At 34.1% G+C, this 26509-nt stretch overlaps 3 protein-coding genes across 4 annotated transcripts; all 3 read left to right on the top strand.

Moving 5' to 3' along the window:
• The first annotated feature begins 13494 nt into the window (after positions 1–13494).
• Positions 13495–15304, top strand: LOC111912326 (GSH-induced LITAF domain protein). The gene is made up of 3 exons (XM_023908053.3): positions 13495–14020; positions 14845–14971; positions 15037–15304. The coding sequence occupies exons 1-3, from the start codon at positions 13725–13727 to the stop codon at positions 15118–15120; spliced, it is 507 nt and encodes a 168-aa protein (XP_023763821.1). The 5' UTR covers positions 13495–13724; the 3' UTR covers positions 15121–15304.
• Positions 15305–17659: 2355 nt separating this feature from the next.
• On the top strand, positions 17660–20565 carry LOC111912325 (tubulin-folding cofactor A). Of its 2 annotated transcripts, none has more exons than XM_023908052.3 (4): positions 17660–17834; positions 19664–19834; positions 20010–20096; positions 20239–20565. In XM_023908052.3, the coding sequence occupies exons 2-4, from the start codon at positions 19682–19684 to the stop codon at positions 20338–20340; spliced, it is 342 nt and encodes a 113-aa protein (XP_023763820.1). In that variant the 5' UTR covers positions 17660–17834; positions 19664–19681; the 3' UTR covers positions 20341–20565. The 2 variants fall into 2 exon arrangements, with proteins under 2 accessions (XP_023763820.1, XP_023763819.1); XM_023908051.3 differs by having other exon boundaries at positions 17661–17834; positions 19661–19834.
• Positions 20566–23388: 2823 nt separating this feature from the next.
• Positions 23389–25492, top strand: LOC111912301 (ubiquitin-conjugating enzyme E2 27). Its single transcript, XM_023908027.3, has 5 exons — positions 23389–23801; positions 24434–24482; positions 24562–24721; positions 24807–24896; positions 24966–25492. The coding sequence occupies exons 1-5, from the start codon at positions 23624–23626 to the stop codon at positions 25071–25073; spliced, it is 585 nt and encodes a 194-aa protein (XP_023763795.1). The 5' UTR covers positions 23389–23623; the 3' UTR covers positions 25074–25492.
• The last annotated feature ends 1017 nt before the right edge of the window (positions 25493–26509 follow it).

Raw genomic sequence — 26509 nt, 5'->3', positions numbered from 1 at the left:
ACATGTGGCATAAATGTTTTGCACAAATTGGAAAATACAAAAAAATCACAATTTTCGAATTCTTCACTTCCCGGACCGCCTTTGACTTGAAATTTGAAAAACCGGGTATAAACTGACAATTTCGAAAATATGAAGGGACCCGTTGTGCCAGATCAGTTTTGAATGCAAAACTTTACCCCAAATGTGAAATTAGGCATAAAGTATCAATTCACATCAACTGCAGACCATATTCCAAATATTTTCCCATTTCTCATAATTTTACCCTAATGTCGAAATTGGGAAAAATTTGTCAAAATCCTAAAACTTTAGGGATTTGAAATGAAAATTTTCATTCTTCACAAAATACGACCCTAATTCGAAAGAGGGTAGAAACCAACAATATGTTGAAAAATAAAGGATTCGAATGCAAGGTATTGTTTTCTTCCCCCAATTTGATTTCCAGATCGAGAATGAGGAACATCACATGTCGAATTTGACTTTGACTTCAATTAAAACGTGTTCGAACCCAAGTGATGTTTGTTCGACCCCAACTCAACACCAGATGCGAGTGAAGACCATTACAAGTCGAATTTGCATTCATCCGTCGATTTTGATTCCTATGACCAAAGAAAGTGACAAGTAGAATTCGATGTCGACTCCAATCCAGATCATTCGACCTCAAGTTGTTCAACTCTTAATTCAAGCAACTTATATCGACTCCAAATACTTGTCGTTCGACCATGAACCAAAAATACATTCTCATATGCGAATTCAATTCGAACTCAACTTCCATCAGTCGAAATCCCAAGGCGCAATTCGAATTACTTCAACACGATACCACACAAATATGATTTCGACCGCAAGTAATGCTTGTTCGACCCTTAAACACGAAATCCATTCAACTACCCATCTGCATTCGAAATGTGAAAATCGACTACCAATTTCGACAATACCATTCAAAAGTAATTTCGACTTCAATCAACCCATTCGATTCAAAAGACATTTACCGGTTCCCATCTTCCCATCAAAACTATGAAGCTTAATTTTGATCCCAAAGCATTAAAGCTTGATCTTAAAATTCGGCTTGAATCATTGCCCAACAAATGCAAACCATTAATCACCAATAATGAACTACATCATTCGTCCATTCGAGATAACAAGGCCATCACGACTTCTCATAACGAAAATTAATTATGAGACCCAGTAGATGCGAATGAGCTGCAAATCAGCTTAACTACTAGTATCTTTCGATTTCGAAACCTTTGATCAACTGCTAGCATTTTCGTTTCAATTACAAGACCAATCTCAAATGTAACAAATGAATTCTAGTTAAACGAATCTAGTCGAAGAGAGATTTGTATTTCGTTCAAATCAATTTTGACTTTTTTGATTGACTAATCTTCATTCATCGACAAACAACAATTCATCAATTCTAATGAGCAATTTTAGATCAAATCATTGATTAACAACCAAAATTATCATGTTTTTATTGTTCTTCAGATGTTCATCGGTATCAACAATTAGAACTCCAATTTCAAGAATTTTGAGTTAGAATCTTCTGATAAACTCAAAATGTGATAAAACACATGTAATTCTAATCGAGAAGAGTATCAAACTGAATAAATCGATTCAAGAATCACATCTCATATATTGAAGTGTTGAATTAAAAAAAACTATGATATCGATTCGATTAAGTCAACGAAACTATGTCAATTTTGAAATGCGATGAGAAAGAATTGATATTGTGGATCATTTTATCATATAAAAAACCCGATGAACAGTAAGAAGTTGAATATGTGGGATCAAATTGGATTCATGAACAATGAACAGTAATGGATTCTGTTTTGGGCTCAAAATGAACAGTAACAAATTGTTTTTGGGCTAGATTTTGATTAGGATAAACAGCTGTAGTTGAGAATTAAAAGAAAATCATATCAGATTAGGCTTGATAAATGAAAAAATTTATTGGATCATAACACTTGGGTTTTAAAGTTTTTTTTATGCAATGAGTCAAAATGATCAAAAAAATCAATAACACAAGCACGATTTTAAAAGATTCCAAGAGATCCTCGAAAGACTCACCAAAAATTGTTCACATTATGTTGAATGTAGTCAAATCGAGATCTGTTTCTTCAAAAATCGCTTTGATCTTCGAAGACCCGCTCAAATACCAAATGTATTGAATTATGAGCATTTTGATTTGGCATGCGGAATTGTAAGAGCATTGTGATTTGGGTGCTAAAAGATTTATTTGATTACCATGAAGAGATTACAAAAATGAACTAGATCTAGTCTATATAATTAACTCACTCAAAACTCTCTATGGACTACATCTCTCAAGCACAATCAACAAGTGGTATCCAACCCACTATATATAGAGGTGCTAACAAGTCTCTCTTTCTCTCTCTCTCTCTCTCTCTCTCTCTCTCTTTCTCTTTCTCTCTCTCTCTCTCATGTTACAAGGCTTCAATCCCATATGTAAGCGGGTCTTCTCAAGTCAACCCATTACAAAGTCAATCCATGTATAAAGTTTCAACCTTTAGTGATATGTTATTTTGGGAATTAGGCATGATCTGAAGTTGTAACTTCAGATCTAGGATTATCTTGATCTGCAAGATCATAAAGTTTCAACCTTTAGTGAGTTAATACCTTCTTCGTCCCTTAGAACCTTTATTTAGCTTGATTTGGGCCATTATCACCTTGCATGTATGTAAAGTTTGCAAGTTTACGTAAAAAGTATGCCTTAGGATCTTGGATCTGCATTATGGAGCTTTAATGTGGATTAAAACTCGTCTGGATGGAGAAAGGACTGAAGGGACTCGACGAGTTGCATGGCCAACTCGACGAGTCCAATGAAGATTGTCGTGCAAGGATTTATGCATGAACTCGACGAGTCAGTAGGATGAATCGGTGAGCCAGCTAGGGTTTTCCCGACATTTGGACATGCATGAACTCGACGAGTTGCAGGGAAACTCGACGAGTCAATGGGGGATTTCACGACTTCTCGAGTTCAGGAAGGACTCGACGAGTCGGACTGTTGACCTTGACCATTGACTTGGAATTTGGTTGACTAGTTAACTTCTAGGGTATTTTAGTAAATTGGAAATTTATGGAAAATGGTCATATGGTAAATATAGGTGGTGGAGTTCGTGGCCATGGTTCGAGAGTTTGAGATCATCACTTCGATTCTACAATTGAGAGGTGAGTTTTCCTCACTATACTCAAGGGTCTAAGGCACCAAGGTCGACCCTTTTGAATTGCTATCCTGATATGTTATATGGTCGAGTATTGTTATGATCTGTTAGATCAGTATCCTAGTAGATAGGATGTTATATGCTATTATGATATGTTAGATCAGTATCCTGGTGGATAGGATGTTATATGCTGTTATGATCCGTTAGATTAGTATCCTGGTAGATAGGATGTTATATGTTGCTATCATTTGTTAGATCGGTTTGTTTTTCTATAGACTGTTATGTGATTAGCTGATATATGTGCACATGTTTGATGTTTGTGGGCCGTGAGTATTCATCTCGAGGATGATTGGACTCGTAGTATGTGAGCATTCCAACCAGTTGGTTGTGGATCTGGGGTATTCCATCCCGAGGATGATTGGACCCATATTATGTTGGCATTCGAACCGGATGGTTGAGGGCCTGGGGTATTCCTGTTGGATTAGTGTCTAAGTCCATAACTATTTTGGTATGTACTTGACCCGATTATGAGCATGGTCCTTTTGGGTTGCCTTCACCATAACAATATGTAGAATGATTTAAGGAGAGAAAGGTTTAAATATGATTTATTAATACATTATGAGAATAATATATTAAAAGAGAAATCATATTGTTTAATTAATATTAGTCAATAATTAATTAAGAAATGATTTTGTGGCTAAAAGAGATTAATTAAATTTAGGGGACTGGACTGCAATTATTGGATAATTGAGTTATTGGGCTAAGGAATGCTAAAGGAATAAGGGGTGAACGAAATTATGATGGGAGCCCATCATATTTTCGTCCATAGCCTTATCCAGAAGGTTCCATGGGCTGCTTAGAGTTTAAGCTGTCCATTAGGGTTTTGACTGAAACCCTAGCAGCCCATACAAGTATATAAAGGACCCCTTCGGCCCCAAAAACGTGGACAACTGATTCTCTAGGGTTTCTAGTCATTTTTGGGCAGCCTCTTTTCTTCTCCTCTTCATCGAAGTTGCATAAGGTGTTTGTGACTCTATTAGAGGTGTAGCACTTGAGGCACTAAGCTTTTGAAGCCAATCCAAGCAAGGAATTGATTGTTATTGCTATATAACAATCAAAGGTAATTCTCTAAACCCTAATTCAGTTTATAATATGTTAGATCTAAGTTTATTAGTCTTGGATTCAAAGCATGTACAATAGAGTAACCTAGATCCGAGCATTAGGGTTTGTATGAGCACATATGATTGTTCTTATGCCTAAAACCCATCAGTGGTATCAGAGCCTTGATTGGTTTCAGTTGTATGTGATGCTTAACTGTTTTGTTTGCTAAAAATCGAGTTTTTGGCCTCTGCTCGACTCAACTCGGCGAGTCAGTATCTGGACTCGGCGAGTTGGCCCCTACTCGGCGAGTTCGAGCGTCAGACAGAGAGTATTTCGGGATTTAACTGCTGTTTTGACTTGGATTTAATGCCTAATTCGTTTTTTGAAGTTAAAATCCGATTTTTATCTTAAATTAATGATTATCCTTGCCAAAACAATAGATAATTTCAAATCTTTTGAATATTGGTTGTTTATATGATAAATATGGATTATTTTAAATTATTTGGTAATTATCTAGTGACTAAAATAAGATTAGGTCAAATATAGATAATGACTAAATTAATTATTATTTGTTATTTGATCCTTTGTGATGTGAAAAAGTTTCAATTGCACCCTTTAGGTTTTATAGTTTAAATTTGAACTTAAAAGTTTTGTTTATGAAATTTAAATAAGTTAAACCCTAATGTTTTGAAATGTTTCAAAAACTTGCCCTCAAGTTTTGGAATTTAAAAGTTGATTAAAGTTTAATTTTGAAATGTTAAATTCTAAAACCCTAGTAATTTGAAAAGTTCAAATCTCACCCTTATGGTTTTATTAATTAATTAAAGTGTATAATTAAAAGTGAATTGATAAACCCATAAAGTTTTGGTTTACATTTAATTAAATTAAAGGTATAATTGACTAAGTTAAACCAACTAGTATTTTAAAAGTGTAAAATACACCCTATATTATATATAACATTAAAAGTCTAATATTATATATGTATGAGTAAACAGTCAGTCTTACCGTTAGTAGGCCTCATTCACGAAGCTGGTCTATAAGGGGTGTTTAAGGAAATTGCCTATAAAATGGCGATTAAATGGGTATCCACTCTTACCCACCGCACTCTTGACTAGTGGAGGGTCGTTAGCCGAACGCGTAGGATAGGACAGAAACCTTCCATTATAAGTATAATGAAGTACGAAGTAACTAAATGCTTATACAAATTCCCAAATCATAGTTACTTTAGGCAAAATGTGAAATTGTATGCTAACCCATGGAATTACACTTCGTACCCTTGTCAAACGTTAGTGGAGCGTGTGTGGTTAACCGGAACACTAATTTGGGGATGACATTGGTGGTGAAGGGTGGCTCGATGCTTGTCATAGATCAATGGAGCGTGTGTGGCTAACCAGCACATTGATTAGGTGATAGTAGCATTGGGTGCACCACGTGATTCGTATGGTTATTCACACCTTGTTTGTGATCCTCGGCATCCCAGTCACAAATAGTAGGGCATAATCGAGATTAAACATGCCATTGAAAAGTTCAATGAATCTCAAAAGATCTAGGAGTTTCAATTCATTTAAAACTTAAACTTCCTTTTCATTTTTCATGGTGGAAATTGGGAAATCGTCATTTACCTACCTTCAAATATTCTGCAACTAGATTACAACATCACTCTTCTAGGTTGTAGAGTATTGTGTTGGATCCTAGCTTGATGTTTCATTTGGGTGTTACATCAAGAATTCTAATCAACATAACTTGAATTTTCTCCTGTTTTGTAGATGTCTGAATCTTACAATGGTCTTCCCAAATCCTTTGGAACAAGCATTCCATATGAAGATGACGTTCCGAGATACGATCAAGGAAACGAGAGTCATGCTTCACTTCCTCCACCTCCTCCAATTGTTCTCCCTGACCCACAAGTTCAAAGGCTTGAAAATTTCAAGCTCACTCAATCCCTTTTGGCAACTAAACACGAAGATGGGAAACCTGTGTATGCACACGTCTTAGAGATGAAGTCACACATTGAAAGGTTAAGCATGTTGGGTGTCGAGATTACAAGCGAGTTGGCTGCTGACTGGGTTCTTCACTCACTTCTTGAATCATATAGCGAGTTCGTTAGAGAGTACTATATGATGGATCACGACGTTACCCTCATTAATCTCACCTATTTGCTTATAGTTGCTGAATCAGCAATGATTTGGCATGCTGGTCAAGCAAATTTGTCTGGTGAATCAAGCTCCCAAACTTCAATGGACACTGGCAACATTGGAAGTCCAAAAAGAACTAAGTCTGTGATTGTCCGATGTGTTGTGCCAAAGGAGTCCATTTGCTTTTATTGCCAAGAGAAGGGGCATTAGAGACGAAGCTGCCCTAACTACCTGAGACATCTAAGAGATGGGAGAGTCAAGACGTATGGCTCTGCTTCAGGTAAAATCCATTAACTAACTCTTTTAAGTTCCTATTCTAGATTCTTAATACATGATGTGATAAGATTACATTTTGATGTTTTGTAGGATTGAAGAAAAGAGAGGAAACTTAAGGGAAGAAGTGAGCTGAATCTGATCGTGAAGAAATGGATTTCGATCGCATTACTTGAAGATTGGATTCTTGAGCTACTACTTGGAGTTAGAATAGATTGTTAAGAAATATGTAATAACATAGTTTTTCAATTGAATTGCATTGTAAGGACAATTTTTTTTCCGCAATAAAATGAATTTTGATTTTATCTTATTTATTTATCCTTGCAATGGCATGTATGAAAAATTGATGTTTAAAGGTTTCTATTATTAGCAATAATGGATTTGATTCTTAATTGTATTATTTGTGGAAATATCAAAACTTTACCAAATAGGGAGAGTTTCTCATCGCCCAAGTTTCAAGTGGACAGAAACTTGGAATCATGCAATGTGTATTGTATGATGAATGAAAAAAACTTTCACATTTGGGAAACTTAGACTAATTCTTTGACAAAGTGTCAATTGAAGGACTAGGAGATCAAGTACACTAGGTTGTGCGTTGATCAAATCCACCACAAGAGTGACAAAGATATTCGTCATGATTTACTAAAGTTTAGTAAATATGATTATACTTATAAGATTAAGTGTAATTCTGAGTTGATTGAAAGAGTTTCAATGAATAGTAGAACGAATAAAGAAGAATCAAGTAGGTAGAAAGATTAAAGTTTATCTATTCTAAGAAGAAGGGAGAGTACCTTTTATTGTGTTTTATGATAAGTCTTAATAAGAACCATGTCTCAATTGATCCTCTAAGTGAGTCTTAGTGCAATTGCATGTCTAAGAAGAGGAATCGAGAATTGTAGAAATGGTTAAATCAAGAAGTCAATCATACTTCGTTCTAATATCAAGTCTTAGAGTCAAGATTGTGACATTGAGTGAAAAAGTCTTAAGTAGGTTTATAACACTCATCAAATGTGGAATTTGGAAAAGTTTTCTTATTCTTGCACATTTGAAATTGGTAAGTTGTGATGTCTTGGATAAGCCAAAGACCAACTAGGACCAATTATGTGAAGTGTTTTGTCTTGATAAGAACTACACTAACTCTTGAATATTTGCTTTGTCAAGAAATGTTTCTTGACAAGAGAATCTTATATATCAAGGAGTCAGTGGGAGTCTTAATGGTCTTGAAAGGTTTCAAGAACAAATCAAGAATAAACCTTATAAATCATCACTAGCACACGACTTGAGGTTTACAACCTATCGTGTTGACATTATTTTGTTTCTGTGCCATTCCAATTGAGTTAATTGTGTATGTGAGTTCTATGATTTCTCATTTGAATGCATACTAGAGCCTTAGTCGATGGAAAGTACATTGATATGTAAGGACAAGTTACTAAACTACTTGGAAGACATGGTGGGCACTCGTGTTACCATAAGGCAAGAAATCAAGATTAAGAAAGTTCAGTCCATATGAGTTTGGATTTGTCGCAAACTTTGGTTTTGGCAAATTCACATGGATAGGAACTCATACACCATAAAATCTAAGTGTCATAAGATTCCCTCCTTCATGAAAATGATGTGAGGAAATGCTTTCACTAAGAGAGATCTTAAGAAGATAGCAATTGCGAAAATTGTATTCTCAAATTCGATTATGGTTACGGCATCCCTTTCCATAGTTTGAATTGTGAGATTTGACAATTAGTTTGAACATTTGGAACTTAGTAACATAAGTTCTAAATTGTTTAAGCACACATATGAGCTATCTAAGGCAAAGGTGTATAAGTTTAAGAAGCTTAGATAAAGGCTTATCGAAGCATTTGGTATTAAAAATATGAATTTCAGAAATTCAATAGACATTGTTTTTCTGGAAGTTCATCTGTTTTCTGAATACATGTCAAAGCTAGTGGGAGCATAAGTGTTATGCTTATATGATAATAATCATCATGATAGTGGGAGCATAAGTGTTATGATTGTATGATTATTATGGCGAGTATTGCAAGTTAGCAATATTAATTACAGAAAAACAAAGATTCAATTTGCAAAGTTGCATGGGTTGAAAAATTGTTTTGATATAATTAAGGGAGAGAATATAATACTTCGTTTCAAAATCTAAAGCTTAGATTGAGAAATTTTAATAAATTTAGTCAAAGGATACATAGTGTGTTCTCAAATTTCGATTATGATTACGGCATCTCTCTTCATAGTTCGAATTTTGAGAATGTGACACATAAAATATTATGGCAAAAGATTGGTAGAGTATCATATCTTTATGTAAGACATTATGCATAGTGTCCCATACGCTTCGGGTATAGGATCGATTGCAAATGCTATAATATTTTACCATTCTAAAATTTTCCAAATGTCTAACGCATTAAGAGGGAAAAAGGACTAGAATTGGTTTTGACTAAAATAATTAAACAACTATCAAAGGACGATCCAAAGTTCGCTGAGGATTGGTCGCTTGTGAGTAGTTGGAAGTATGGTATTGGATGGACCATATCGACATTATTATGAATAGATAAGATTCTATTAAGAATGAGTTGTCATATGGCAAATGTGGAAATGTTTCCGTATTGGGAGTTGGATATTGAGAATCTATGTCTAGATTAGAAACTTTTGTGCAAGAAGGATGTTCAAAGGAATGTACTTTGAATATGAGACTTCATGTCTATGGAATTGTCTTGTAACAATTTCTAAGAAAGTACTTTGTAATTTCATTAGCCAAGTCTTGGTGACTTTTGTGCTATGACTTTATGAAAGGATCGTTGTGTAAAATGTTAGAATCTAGCATATTCTAGTAGTGGCAAGAACCTTGTGTTCTTACATTAACAATGGGGATTAAGGAATTGTGAAATGAGAATCATTGGAAAAGTTTTCAATTGATCTATTTCACAAAGCATGGACCATAGGAAACAAAGTGTGCATGCTTTGAGCATGGGACAATTGTTGTTGTAATTCAAGTAATGAGTTGATTCTCCAAAACATTAAATTATAAATAATGAGTAATCAATATGGTGGATAAATAGAAGTGTTTCATTTACTCTCACAAGTTTGGGGCCATATAGGATTAAGTATTATTATTATGTTTCAGTTTGCATGTTTTGACTTCCCGAATAACTAGTTTATTCAAACATCCACAGTCGGTCATACGTTGGAAGTAAGTATGAAGGAAGACTGTCGTGAATCTGTCTGTAGATTGTCTGAAGTGTTTAGACATGGCACAAGTTTGCTGCAGAGTTCATGGGTGCTTTGATAAGATTAGTGTATAGGATTAAACCCACGCTCACTTGAATCACTTCATGGATTTATCACGAGTGATTAGTGAGACGATAATATTGTATATTCTTGAAACCGAGACGTGTGAGTTGTTATTTGTTGATCGGTTACACATTGATAATAAGTAAACGCACCAGTAACTTGGTGTTATAAAACTTATTGTTGTGTGTGATTCGATCAATAAATGCAAGCGAGCATTTGAGTCGAAGTTTATCCATTCCTTTTTACCAAAGTAGGATAAAAGCGATATCTATGGGCCTCTCGATGATTTAGTGATGACACCTAAGCGCTTGGCCAAGTCGGGACTAAGTTGATGTGTTCAATTGTAGTCTGTTATCGGTCGTCATAAATCGGAAGTCGGGAAACAGTATAGAGAGAATGATTGAAATTCATGTCTTTTGTCTATACGATATCTTGAGAATGGAGGAATATATAATCCCTTATCTAGAGGACACGCTGGCTGATAAGATCAGAGTTGACAGCAGCTTTTGAAAGCTACGATTGCTGATCAGGTTCTGAAGTCATATGGAAAATAGTTATTAGACTTATCCAAGTGGGAGACTGTTGGATTAGTGTCTAAGTCCATAACTATTTTGGTATGTACTTGACCCGATTATGAGCATGGTTCTTTTGGGTTGCCTTCACCATAGCAATATGTAGGATGATTTAAGGAGAGAAAGGTTTAAATATCATTTATTAATACATTATGAGAATAATATATTAAAAGAGAAATCATATTGTTTAATTAATATTAGTCAAGAATTAATTAAGAATTAATTTTGTGGCTAAAAGAGATTAATTAAATTTAGGGGACTGGACTGCAATTATTGGATAATTGTGTTATTGGGCTAAGGAATGCTAAAGGAATAAGGAGTGAATGAAATTATGATGGGAGCCCATCATATTTTCGTCCATAGCCTTATCCAGAAGGTTCCATGGGCTGCTTAGAGTTTAAGCTGTCCATTAGGGTTTTGACTGAAACCCTAGCAACCCACACAACTATATAAAGGACCCCTTAGGCCCCAAAAACGTGGACAACTGATTCTCTAGGGTTTCTAGTCGTTTTTGGGCAGCCTCTTTTCTTCTCCTCATCATCGAAGTTGCATAAGGTGTTTGTGACTCCATTAGAGGTGCAACACTTGAGACACTAAGCTTTTGAAGCCAATCCAAGCAAGGAATTGATTGTTATTGCTATATAACAATCAAAGGTAATTCTCTAAACCCTAATTCAGTTTATAATATGTTAGATCTAAGTTTATTAGTCTTGGATTCAAAGCATGTACAATAGAGAAACCTAGATCCAAGCATTAGGGTTCGTATGAGCACATATGATTGTTCTTATGCCTAAAACCCATCAATTCCAACCCGATGGTTGACTGGACCCATAGTATGCATTCCTACATGAGTCTGCGACTCAAACTGGCACTACTTTGAACAAGGTCTTCGACAACTTAAAATCAACTAACTCGTACAGATCTTTGCCCTTCAGGTCTAAACTGCCATGCCATTTGGGCCCGAACAAGCACCAACTTCACCCTCATCCAGAGCAACTGTAACCAAAGATCGGCAACATGAGGACAGGCTATAACTAACCTTAGTACTATACCATACTGTTTACCAACAACTAGTTCCCTAGTAGCCTTGTAACTTTTCCTGATCCTCGTATGTATCCTATGCTTCTAGTAGTACAAGCCCATACTACCTTCCATATTTATCCGTATTTGTTTCAGGAATCATCCTAAAATTCTAGATCATTACACTTGATCACAACCAGGTGTACTAACACACACATATATGTTTAAAAGAGCCACAATAAGGGAACTCCATACAGCCTTGGTAAAATAGTCCACTATAGTAAAATACTTGAATCCTTCAGTGGCAACTTTCCTATAATGTCCCTAAATATCTAGGTGAGCTAACTCTCTTATACTAGAGGGCTTGTGACCACTAAGAGGCAAGTTCTCCTTGGTTTGCTTATCCTTATGGGAAACATCACACTAGCCAAAAGAGTCTTTACCAATACTCAAGGACTCTCTAAGCACATCAAGATCTCGATCAGAGGGATGGGTAAACCTATTATGACATATACAATTAGATACATAACACATAACATTAGATGTGAAATTTGAATTAATGCTAACTACTACCTTGATTATGGGAGTGCATACCTCCATACACACTACCAGTCCCCACAATCATTTTCCCAGTAAATCCTAAAACAACAATTATTCTCGTCAAAATTGACAAGACCTTTGTTATCTTTGGCAACTGTATGAACATACAACAAATTGACATTAAACTTTGGTACAACGAGTACATCATACAAAACAACAAACTTAGACAATTGCAAATTTTCAATTTTGTAAATATGTAAAACCTAAGGTCCAATGTGATTAACCCGATAATATTCAAATCATCTTAAAAACCTAAAATAAAATAGTTAGAAATCTACATCTAGACTTTATATTATATATTTATTTTATTATTTCTACTGATATAGATATATTGTGACAAACTCTCGTACTTAGATTATTTTATTTTTTAATCAATATAAAACAAGTTGTCACAAACTAAAAATACAAATTTTAACATTTGAATTTGAACATAAGTGATAAAAAATATATATAACAATAATTACTTATTGTTCAACTAATTTCTAGAACATATGAAATTTTCCTCCTTCAACACCCATTCAAGAATCTTGCAGACTATTTTTCTATATATCAATTCTGTAAAATGACAGTTTTGCCCATATGCAGGTTTTTAATTTTTTGATCAGTTCCCCTTTATTCTATGGGTTATATATTATGATCAAACTGTTGTTTTCTACCAACCTTTTTATAAAATATTTTTTAAAGGGAAATTAACTGATGTAACCATTAGAAATAAGGTTTTCAAAGAAAGAAAAATCCTCTTTGGAATGCTCTCATTCCATAATACTGTTCATATGTTCATATTCTGAAGTTTTTTTTTTTTTTTTTTTTTTTTTTTTTTTCCAAAAAATCATGTTTTTTGGGATTATGAATGTATGTTTAATATCACTGTTTTTTCAATAAAATGTCTAATTTTATGTATTAATATCGTATATAATTCATATTACTATGTTTGCTTAATTTTTTATTAAATCTAAGTAAAAAACTATTTATTTTTTGAATTTCGGAATTGTTCTTTGGAATTCGGACTTGTTTCTTGAAATTCCGGAGTTTCTTTTTCTTCGGAAATCCGAAATTTTAGTCCGGAATATGGAATTCCGTTCCAAAATTGGTAAAAAAAAGCGTTTTTTCACAAAGTTGTCAATTTTTGCTAAAAACAATTGATTATTTTCTTCAAATACACATTTAAAAATTGGTTAGATTACTGAATTTTCTTTTTTTAAATTCAAAATAACATTTGGCGATATGTTTTTTCCGATAAATAAAGACAACTATTTAATTAAGACGTAATAAATCATAACAAACAGTAAATACAAAGATATGATGAAGGGCAAAAATGTCCAGTAAAATTAGATGCTCTGGAAGAGCCCTGAAAAAATGAAGTGAACACAAACACAAGACTTGTATAAACCGTCATCCACGACCATCTTCGCAGCTTACATCTCCTCTATATAATTCATATTTGCGTACGATTCCATTGTTGAAAGTCTATTTGATTTCGGTAAGCCCCCAACCACTCCCTATAACGCGTCTTTTACAAATTGATCGGAGTAATTGATCCATCGGTGTCGTCAAAGATGGAGAACAAGAAAGAAGAACCGGTGATGGGGATCCCCTACAATTCCAATTACCAACATCCTCCTGTTTACGCTCCTCCACAACAGCAATACTATGTCGGAAATAACCCCAATTACCAACCTCCTCCACCACAGCAATACTATGTCGGAAATAATCAATATCAATCCGGCCAGATCCCTCCCAACGCCGTCGTCGGTGATCCCAAAGGTGTGCCTCTTCAGCAGACGATTTATAGAGACACTCCCGCTCCCATTAACTGCGCCTTCTGTGGCAGCTCCGGTCTCACCAGCGTCAGGTATTCATATCGATTCCTTACCCTTTTAGGGCGTTTCATGGCTTTACAAGATAAGATGCAATCACTATATAGAGAACAAACCGTAAAAATTGATCTGTTCCTCAATTGTTGGTCCTTAGATAAGATGAATCTGTATTGTAATTCGATTTTCCGTTATACAGAATGGTCTGAGTTTCATCATTCATTTATGTTGTTTTGCTTTATGCCTTCATCAATCACTGAAGGTTCCTGTTTAACTTTTGGTAATGGAACCAACTTTTCTCCGTTGAGGAAGCGTTTTGACTCTGTAAATCTCTGATTGATAACTAGAAAAATCAAATATGTATATGTAACACTTAAGGAAAATCACTATGTTAAGTGATAAAACATTAAAGCTTCTGAAATACCTATCATCAACAGTCGGATTACTAGTTAATGTGACTAATCATGTTAATGAAAGGCTGTTGCACGTATGTATTGAATTAAAAGCTGTTGGGCTATAGGAAATTCGAGTTTGTCATTTTCTTAGAGAAATGGCTCCTACATATAGATTCCAACATATAGTCATAATATACATTGCAACATAAATTCACATATGCCATATACATATACATTGCAACATAAATATATTGCCACATGGATGTACATATATAGATTTAGATCCATATACATATACATTCTAGCATGAAAATACCACATACTGTGCAGCTTATATATAGATTCCATTTGCTTTATTTGATGTTCGTTTTTCTTGTGGATTAAAAATGTGAACAAATTGTGTTGTGTATAGTTTTATCCTGATTAGTCAGTTGTAGTGTAATGTTTTCTGTAATAATGTTTTATAGATCAAAGATAAGTCTGGCTGCTTTTGTTGGTTGTGTGACACCATTCATGCTTGGAGTATGCTTTCTTTGTCCATCAATGGATTGCCTTTGGCACAAGTATCATTATTGCCCTCATTGCAATGAGAAGGTATTTGCTCAATCATTTATTTATTTAATTTATAAAACATAATATAATCTATGTAATTGATGTAGCTTGCTGATTTTGAGAAGAATGATGCATGTTTGGTGATGGATCCTCCAAGTTGGTATCAACCAAGTTTTGCATTGCCTGCATAATCATGAACTATTATTATAAGTTTACAATGTTGTCATGTCTTTGCATTCTTTTATGTTGAATGTTTTTTTGTCTGTATAAAAGTCCGAGTGAATTTCAAGTATATGTAACATAAAAAATGTGATATGGGTAAACCTTTGAAGGTGGATCACGCAATGATGCAAAGATCGAACAAAATTGGTGTTATTAGTACTTGCATATTGTTTAGATTTCTCCATTTCTATTTCTTTAACTGAAAAATGCGACTTTTTAATGTGAAATTGATTATCAACTAAATGCTTAAAATAATTATGTAACAAATAAATTAAAAAAAAATCAATAATTTCTGATTTGTAACAGTGATCAATAAATATGACTAAAAACAATGACAAAAAACGATTAATATAAAGGAATTGAAAACATGATATAAAAGAAAATGCTAATTGTAATTAATTTTGGTTTTAATATATATAGTAATGATTTAGTATTGTTTTAGATCAATTAATTATCTAAAATATTTATTCTATTTTTTCTAATATCTTTTTACAATTAGAACTGATTTGTACACAACAAATTTTTTCCATACACAACAATTTATGCATTAAAAACTAAAATATTATATTGTACAACTCCATAAAGCATGAATTGTTGTGTGTAGATAAAAACTGTTCTGTACGAATTATTTCCCTTTTAGAATTAAAAGTTTTATTTATTAATTTGCATGTTTCCTTTTTGTATTAGAAGTTTTCAACTTTAGTTTCCATTTATATGACAAATACGGGTTGAACTGGTAGCTGATATTGACCATACATTTGTATTTTTTTTTGTTTGCTTATGTGAATTAAATAAATTGTTATAGTTCTGCAGATGTGTGTGTTTTTTTTTTTACTTTTAGTTTTTAACTATTATTGCTATCGCTGTTGTTAATAAACACGAATCAACGACCAAAATTGTCAACCTTAGAAAGCAGGAAATAAAGAAACTGAAGCAATAAACAAAAGATTTGTACCAATTCACATGAGTTTTATTATTATAATTCTGATGTTTGATTTGTGAGTAGTTAAGTTTATAACATACAAAAAACCATTTGATTAAATTTAAACTATTTTTTTATAAATCAATAGCTATTTTTTATATAAAAAAAACATGAATAAAAATTGCTAAATGAAGTTTTGCAATTCGTATTGGACCAACATTTATAGAAGAATTTCAGGTGGCGTTTGGTTCGCATAATGTTTTTGATGGAATTGGAATTTGTTAAGGAATTGGAATGTGTCAGGAATTGCAATCCAATTCTATATTATGTTTGGTTGGTAGAAATGAAATTTGAATCAAATTCTATATTATGTTTGGTTGGCAGAAAATGGAAATGAAATAATATAAAATAACAAGATTTTTTTTTTGCTTTATTTACTTTGTTTTATAACTTATATGTAAAATATATTATATAAATTATAAAATTAGTAAATGATAGTGATGGTGCCAATGATGTTGATGGTGGAAATAGTGGTGATGATGGCGACGGAGATGATGGTGGGTAGTGGCGGAGGTGATGATGGTGTTGGTAGTAATTGTGATGGTTATGGTGGCAGTCATGAGTAGTGGCGGAGGTGGTAGGTGGTGTAGTGATGGAGGTGACAATTGTGGTAGTAACGGTGGTGGTGAAGGTGTTGGTGTTGGTGGCGAAGGTGATGACGGTGGTAGTGGCAGTGATGGTATGGTCACGGTGGTGAGTGGTGGAAGGTAGTGTGGTGGTACAGGTGGTGGAGGCGGAGAGTGATGGTGATAGTGGTGGTGTTGGGTGGTTGTGGCGGTGGTGGGTGATGGTAGAGGTGTTGTGTATCGGGTGGTAACGGTGGTGGAGAAGGTGGTGGTCGTGGCGGAGGTGGTGATAATGTGGTAGGTAGCGGTGGCAGTGGTCAGCGGTGGTGGAGGTGATGGTACTAGTGGATGGAGGGTGGTGGTAATGGAGGTACCGGTAGTGGTGATGGTAGGTGGTGGTGGTGTGTAGCGGTGGTGATGGGTGGCAGTGGCAGACGCAGAACATTTTCGTAGGGGTGACACTAAATTTTTTTCCCAAATAAATATATATTAGTAGTGTCACTCGTGTTTTAAGCCGGCGCACCTAATAAAAAAAACATTAAATTTTTTTTTACACTACGTGTCGGCGTCGGAGCAGTGGCCCGGGACCCCAAGGCACCACTAAGGTTCGCCACTGGTGGGTGGTGGAGGAGGTGGAGGTGGAGGTGGCAGTGGTGGCGGCGATAGATAGGTTTCATATGTAGTGTTAAAAGTAAAATGGATAATATGGTAACATTCAACATTCTCATTTGAAAGAAATTTTAATTACTTAAGTTTTTAGATGAAATTTATTTTGCCTCGTTGGAAGAAAAATTTGACTCATTTAGAAATCTAATTCCTTTCGAAAGTTTGAACCAAACAAAGGAAAATGATGAAATTAGATTCCAATTCCATGTAATTCCAATGGAACCAAATTACACATCATTTTTTCTAAAAAGATTTAAAAATACATATATTATTTAATTTGAAAGTGGCTTTAGTTTAGGGCACCAAGGACCCAGATGCTTGCTTGGAGTCCAGCCCAAGTGAGTGACTGAATCATCTCTAGTAAAACAAATGAACTCAGTCTGAAGAGTGAAGATTGCCAGGGGATAGAGTGAGGGCAACGATCAAAGCACCTGCTATTTGCAGATCATCGCCCGATTCACCATTACAGGTACATGTTCTCCAACCTTGTTGATCTGTTTCACAGTTATCAGAAAATTTGAATGATTATGCTGCGTATTTGTCAAAATTAGGTTTTCTCATATGTAGTACGTTGATCTCGTGATCTCCAAATGTAGTACTGAAGTTTTGTAGGACACTTCTTTACATCTTACTCTTCTCCTTGATCCAGTCATCATATTTGTTAATTCATTGTCAAATGAAGGGCTATTGAGTTTCCAACGATTGCTGGGTTTTAGTAGTAATTTGTAGTTTCATACGTTATGATCCACACCTTCACGTCTGGTTGAGGTCTGGTTGCTCCAACATCCAACCGATACTTGCCCTAGACACTCCTCTCACCTCGTCAACTCTTCCAGGCGCCGGCTTCTCCCACCTCCGCCCAGCGCCGGCTCCGCCTTCTTCCTGCCTCTCCATCGCCTTCCTCTGCCACTCCATCGCCTTCCTCTGCCACTCCTCCGCCAGCGGCTTCTTCTGGCCTCACCATCGCTTCTTTCTACATCCTGGCTTGTTCTTCGTTTGTGCTCCTAACTGAATTGCATAGTTAAAAGTTATTGCCTCTTAACTGATTGCTTCTTGGTGTGTGTGTGTGTGTGTGTGTGTGTGTGTGTGTTTTAATCCATCTTGTGCCTGGTCGAATTTTATAATACAATACCATATCCTCTCTAATCATGAATACGGATTATTGCATTATTTGCATATGTATATGATCTGGTATTCAGTTTCAAATGTGCTTCATATGATAAAAATTATCCCTTTCTTTAATAGGGTGGCATTTTACAAGAAATGGTGTTAATTCTCTTGGCATCAAATAAAATGGCTTATTGATAATAGTAGCATTTAGCTATTTACATTCCTGCACGTCATCTGTTTGACAAAATGCCATTTGCATTAATAATATTACATTACTGATGTTATAGTATTTTTATCCATTCATTGTTAATAAAGTACCTGTATATTAGTAAATACCTCTTCTTTACAATTTCTGGAAATCTTAAATTATTTCTCTCAAACAAATGTACATAAGCATCAATTGAAATATGTACATATGATCAGAATCTCTCTTGAGACTGGTAAAGACATACAAGGAAAAAAGATTGGCAACTGGCATTACAGTTGTAATACAAAATGGCAGTAGTATTTTGAAAAAAAGATTCCAACTTTCTTCTAGTGTTGATCATGTGTGCGTTTATGTTGGAGGAGATGATCACATGAGAATTGAAGTCAAAATTTTGGCAAGTCATGTGATACTTTTTGAATCAATTAATTTATTTAATCAATTTTCAAATGCAATTCCAAGTAGTAAAATGTCATTGCAAAAGTGGTTCTTGTTTTTTTTTTTTTTTGGATATCAGTGCTTCATTTGATGTTATGCACTTCTAACGTGAATGGTAAAATGGTCATTATATATAATTATGTTATATTTCTATCAAAAAGATAAATTCTATCTAGAACAAAAACAGAAGAGTAAAATGGTCATTTTCATCATTTAGGATAGCCGAGGCATAATCAAACAACCCCTAATAATTGATAATCAGTAAAAATGGTGGATGGATTGTTACAGTTACCTTTTCTTACTTCAAAATTGAGGAAAATTGTTCTATATAAGTGTGCTTTCTGTGAAAAAATGGCCGATTTGAGTCTGCTACACTTAGAAAGCCATGATTCGAAACGTATATGTCAACTTTTAATCTGCAAATAGGCTTATAGTTCTAAAATTTGAAACAGACTACTTTTTATATGGAAGTGATATATTGTTGTAAAGTGTAAAGTGTAAAGTGAAATATTTTTTTATCTACAAATATCTTGGATATACAGCAGCCATTACTATAAGAAAATATGGCAACTATTAGAAATCTGAAAATCAAGACAGCAGCATGCAAACGCATTGTGAAGGAGCTACACTCTTATGAAAAAGAGGTTGAGAGGGAGGCAGCCAAGACAGCTAGCATGAAGGAGAAGGGTGCTGACCCTTATGATCTTAAACAACAGGTAAACTGTCTTTTGATTAATACAAATACACTATTCATTTCTTGCTAGTTTTTTTTTTTGTTAATGTTTCTTCATTTAGTGAGATTGCAAGAAAGATGAATACATAAAGAGCTGTGAAAAAAATGAGATTTATTCATTGATCAAAGAGTCTTTCCCTTTTGATTTATTGAAACAGGAAAATGTGCTTGGTGAATCAAGGATGATGATTCCTGATTGTCGCAAACGCCTGGAGTCCTCACTAGCTGACTTAAAAGCGATATTGGTATTTTTTTTTCTTTTTCGATTAAATGCAAGAAATAGCGATGTACTTTCAATATATTTGTGTTTTACAGCATCCTATAATAAAAATTAATGAAAGTGTATTGCTATTTCTTGCATTTGACTTTCCCATATTCTGGTTTCAGGCTGAGTTGGAGGAATTGAAGCAAAAGGAAGGACCTGAAGTTGTTGAAGCTGAAAGCACAGTTGCTGATATTGAGAAGTTATTCCAAACAACCGAATCTTAGTATGTTGGCTCAATATAATTGAGTGTCTTTTATGCTTTTGATTCAAGAATTTGTCATTTTTAAGGTTGGCATATTAAGACTTATTTTTGTGGTATTTTAAATAAGTTTTTTGTTAAAAATCCAGTTCTTGTGGGAGGGATACCAATAACTGATGCATTGCTGGTTGTTAGATATCATATTTACTGTTTTGATAATGGTATGTGTTATTAGCTTTGTTCTTTGTAATATACTTAGTTATTAATATCTGTATTTTTCTCTCTCATATGCTATTGTGTCTCACCAGAAAAGGTCTTGCATGTTATTCACATCAAAATAATATATTTATCATTTGATATCTTCATCATCGTACCACAATGTCTTCATTATTATGTTAACATTTCACTTGGGTTATTACGTTTTGGCCTCACATCATGCTTGGGCTATCAAACACTTTCATTAGTGTTGCATAAAGCTTATAAATTGGCTCTAATGATGAAGGTCCAGCGGTTGAGATGTAGAACTCCATGAAGAAAGTACAGGATTCTGAACTTAGCACACTTTCACTCTACATAGGGAACCTTTGGTTTGATTGGTCCTCCTCCAAATTGTATGATTTACCATTGTTTAAACTTTAAAGTTTATAACTTGGAAGTAAATTCATTGATTACGTGGAGAGACACATTGGTTGATGAGAAAGCACGTAAATAGAACCAGAACCAGACCAAACCTGAAGTGCGTACATGTATATTATATTGCCAGAAACCCCGATTTTCAATTTATACCTGATGCTAGAATCGGTACTATCGGTTCTCTATATTACCAAAAAAACCGAACACGAACCTAAACCAAAAGTTAAAAATGCACTTTTGATTTCTTTTAAAAATCAGATTCTCTCTTTATGAAGCACATGCATAAGTTTTTATTTGGACGGCAGTTAGTTGGTTATTATGTTGGTGAGCTCCTTAGAATTTTCTTACCCATGTTCGAACTTGAGGCTTCTGTTCCAAGAGGTATAGTATTACTCTCTACCGACCAGGCTAGCCTCATTTGGCTACATACATAAGTTGATTGCCCTAATATTTTGAAAATAATAATTAAACTTTTTATCAGTTGTCAAAGGTGATGATATACACAATTGAAAGTTGAAAGCTGGAAAATTAATTGTGAAACCAGGAAATTAACAGTACATAATCTATCAAGTATATATTGACTTTTATAACTCTTAAAGACACATGGAATTACATTTCTATTTATTTGTTTCTTGATTCTATAAACGTACCTTTTTTACTAAAATGCATTTGGCCTAGTGGTATAAGGAGTAGAGAGATTGATTAATGAGTGTTTCTCAACTAAAGGTTCAGGGTTTACGTCCTATTGTAGACATGGACATGGCTGACTCTAAGAGAGTTCAAAGTGTGCGACAACACATGCCCTGAAAAAAGTAAGCCCTAAGTTTTTGCTGTATTTTTTATTTCATATTGTATTAATAATAACGTATTGAAAATTATACGCATCTAGTTCAGTTGGTATAAGGGCCTTAATTCCCACCTTGGACCTTTTATGTGAACTTTTAATTCCAAATAAAACGGTCAATGGCGCTGCTTTTGTGTATGTTTTTTTTCCCTTAACAAACTATTCTTAAAATATAAATTTAATTGGATTTTTTACGAGGGTTTTTTCCAACACATTGTTTTTATAGTATAAATTTAATTGACCTTCAATCCTAACTTCCGAGCTTGCATTCAATAAAATAAAATTTTATATAACAATAAGAATTTTTAAAATTTATTGGGTTTTCTTCTACAAAATGAAAAGTTAAATTTTACATGAGTGTTTTAATAAAAATATTTGGTGAAAAATTAATAACATTATATGGGAATTTATGAAAAAAAATCCGAGTCACTTGGAAGAGTAAGGTCGGTCTTGAGAATGTGCGAGGTGTGAGACCAAATGAGATTCGTGTCATAAGGGGGCAAAAACGTTTTTTTTACATATTGTTTCATCAACAATCTATGCTAATCCGTTAGTTGGCTAGTGTCACTATTTAATTGCTAATTATATTCTTTGATTATTTATAAATGAGTTTTTCTATTATTAAATTATACATACTAATATAATTAACGCTAGTCTACTAGATGTCAAATCTTGTTGTAGTGTTAATGAATTTTGTTTGTGATGGAAAATATAGATTTAAATAGGGATGAACATAGGTGGGTACCCGCCTCATTTGGCGAGAACCGGAACCGGAACCGGCGGTTCCTAGAAAGTTAGAACCGGAACCGGAACCGCTCTAGGCAGTTCTTAAATGTTTGGAACCAGTCCCGGAACCGGAACCGCTCTAGGCAGTTCTTAAATGTTTGGAACCAGTCCCGGAACCACCGCCGGTTCCGGGACTGGTTCCAAACATTTAAGAACTGCCTAGAGCGGTTCCGGTTCCGGGTAACCAGGTTACATTAATTTTGTTAATTTTTGTCGATAAAACCGCAATTTAGTTCGATTCAAATCAAGTCAATTCGGACCAAAGACAGACAAAACCGGACCAATATATATTCTAAACTGGTCTAAGTAACACACATATTTATATGAGATAATATATATATATATATATATATATATATATATATATATATATATATATATATATATTATCTCATATAAATATGTGTGTTACTTAGACCAGTTTAGAATATATATTGGTCCGGTTTTGTCTGTCTTTTATATATATATATATATATATATATATATATATATATATATATATATATATATATATATATATATATATATATTAACCGGTTCCGGCGGGTACCCAGCGGGTAGCGGTTCCGAAAAAACGAGAACCGGAACCGGAACCGCTTAAGGCAGTTCCGGTTCCAAAACCGGCAGTTCCAAGGCAGTTCCGGTTCCAAAAACGGGTACCCGGTTCCGATGCTCATCCCTAGATTTAAAATAAATAAATAAATAAATAAAAAAAGACTTCTTCCAACCTTATTCCATGGTGTGGTAATGGATTTTTATCATTTGACCTTAAAACAATTTGTTACCTATAGTTTTTTTTTTTTAATTAAATTATTAGGTAAAAGGAAAATATAATAATTCTAAAATTCTGAAATTATTTTTCCCTCCTAATTTATATGCAAGAAAAACAGAAAAACCGTTAGAAATAACGACTTTCTTGTTCTTTCTTTTTCTCCAAAATCCGCAACAAAGTATTAAAGGTTCTTCACACTCGCAAACCCCCACCACTGCAGCCACATCGAGAAAATTCTTCGGTTTCATCTGTTCTACAATCTTCTGTGAGAAAATGAGTAACGCCTCTAGGGTTTACAGAGAAGTGATGAATTTGAGAAAAGATCAAAGCATCGTAGGCATGAGTTTACTGCCGGACGAGAAGAACATTCGCCACCTCACCGCAATCATCCCCGGCCCTGTCTCCTCCCCTTACGAGGGAGGAATGTTCCATGTCGACATTACTTTGCCCGGTCCGTCCTCTCTTTCTATCATTATCTCTACATATTTCTGTAATTTTACCTAGATTATTGCTTATTTGTCGATACGTGTGTGTGTGTGCGCGTAATTGCGATTCTGTGTTAATTTCGTGTTTGATTTTATTCACTGCAAGTGCTGAAATCTGTCGATCAAACTTGATCTATAAAACAACCGACCTATTGAAGCTTGATTGAACGCCTGGATTTTGTATTGGATAGAACCGTTATTGTTCTTTAGAACTTGATAAACTTATATGGTGACTTGTAGATACAGTCTCATTAATTGTGATCATAACTTCATCCGATACTGATTACAGTTGAATTGCTCTGCTGTATGTTTTAAGATTTGAAGGTTGCGTCGTTTGAAGCTAATTGTTTCTATAACTTCTTACAATGGATCTAACCCTAACCCCAACCACATCTTACATTGTGTGTTTCTAGATTTGATTAACGTGTAATTATTCATTACTGTCACATCAGCGATTTGATTAACTTTGTGATATTTTTCTTACAGTTTCATTGATAGTGATCTTCAAGTTATTTAATCATAAAACTTGTTTTTCTACAGTTCTCATAAATGTTCACTAACTGTAAGCACTGCTTTCATTTTCCTTGATATTTTGCAGATGGCTATCCCTTTGCACCTCCTGTAATGAAGTTTACTACTAAAGTTTGGTAAGAACAATAAAACTTATTAACCATTTTCCACAAGTTAACATACATTCTAAAGATGTAAACCATTTTTAATTCCTAGGCATCCAAACATCAGTAGCCAAACAGGAGCTATCTGTCTTGATATCCTACAGAACAACTGGAGTCCAGCTCTAAACCTCAAAACTGCTCTGCTTTCCTTACAAGCTCTGTTATCAGTCCCAGAACCCAATGATCCCCAAGATGCTGTTGTTGCTCAACAGGTTTCTACTGATTCCTCTTTTTCCTTTTCCTTTTCAAAATTTCAATTTTTCATCATACATGTTGTTTAACTTTCTTCAAATGCAGGTTCTCAATGATCATGCTAGATTTGTTGCTACAGCTAAGCGTTGGACTGAGGAGTTTGCCAAGGGTTCATCTGCTGATTTCAATGTGAAGGTATGCATGTATGTTCAAATATAGTTTGAGAAATGAAATAGTATTCATCAGAAAAGTTGTTGGATACAGGTTCAGAAGCTTGTTGAAATGGGGTTCCCAGAAGCTTTAGTAAAGACAACATTGCAAGCTGTAGGTGGTGATGAAGACATGGCACTTGAAAGGCTGGCTCCAAAATAGAAGAATCATCTACTTGCTAACTACCTGTTAAATCAGATAAGTGCTTCTTTCTTTGTATAGTTGGGGATGGATGAATTGAAACTGGTTTAATCATTTTCAGTAATTGGAAATGTTGCTCTATACATACATGATACATATATTGGACCCTTAAACTTTGCCTCTACCACATATATCATAAAAAGAGTTGAATTCTATCAAGTGACATGTGTGCTGGTTTACTACCTTTATTTCGTAAAGTATTATAAAATCTAGTTGTATTGTTATTATTAGTATCGATGCCACTAGATAATGCCCCTATCCCTCCAAAACTTTATATAGTTATTATACCTAACTTTGTAATAAAAAAATCGATTTTAACATACTTCAAAGCTTTGTTTTTATAGATTCAATAAACTGAATCTGACCTGAACGACCAAATTTATAATGTGCGCAATACACCAAGTATGAAGAAATGCATTAATTTAAAAATAGAAAACAATAGTATATTTTTTGTAATTTAAAAATGGTTATTACGTGAGCTATAATTCTATATAATTGTAATCGGTGTGAGGTAACTAAACAATTCAAACGCAACCATCATTAGCCAAGTTTGTAGCTTTAGTCATAACGACAAGACACACATTCAGTGAATCATGTGGGGGGAACCAAATATCACTTGGTAAATTACTCCATATTGTAGAAACCTAAAATCATTAATTTTTTTTCCTCATAACCCACATTATTATTGCATTTCGTTTAAGTGTAGAATGGTTTCCATTACAATAGTTTGGTTGAAAGAGGCCAAGAGCGTCGTCCAACTAGTGAGTTTTCAAAGTTGCCGAATGTCAAACTTTCTTTGATCATGAACTTTGCAATCCATTTTCATATAAAGATGTTTCTTACATTACCTATTACCTTAATGTCTGATAAAACAATGGTGCTATGTCTATTTTTAATAAATGGGAATCTAATTGTCTTGGTATAACCCTATAATAATAATGCACTCTAAAAGTACATTGCTATAATTGACATGAACAGCTCCTCTTACTATTTTTTGATATAAAAGAAAAATAAGTTGCTACTTTTTGAAAGAAAAAAAAAATTATTTCACAACTTAACTAAGTGGTTGCTTTTACTATTTTTTTTGAAAAAATATTTCAATAACTTATTAAAATGTCATATATGTTCTTTGATTTTAATCAATTAATTCTTCAATTCCGAATTCAATGTAGTTTTGTAAGCCATAATTTCTATTTTTTTACAAACCAAAAGGTATCTTAGTGTATGTGTATTTGTATGGTTGTTTGTTTGTAAAATAAACAAAATTCATCGAGATTATACCAATCAACTTTCAAAGTACAATAAGTTATGTTTATTCTTTCAATCAATGTACTTTCAATTTGTCTCATTTGTGCATTTAAACAAAAATTAAAGTGTAATAATCATGGATGCAAAAA

The sequence above is a fragment of the Lactuca sativa genome, chromosome 3, assembly GCF_002870075.4.
Source record: "Lactuca sativa cultivar Salinas chromosome 3, Lsat_Salinas_v11, whole genome shotgun sequence".
NCBI classification, from domain to species: Eukaryota; Viridiplantae; Streptophyta; class Magnoliopsida; order Asterales; family Asteraceae; genus Lactuca; species Lactuca sativa.
This window is presented reverse-complemented; position numbering and strand designations above follow the sequence as displayed.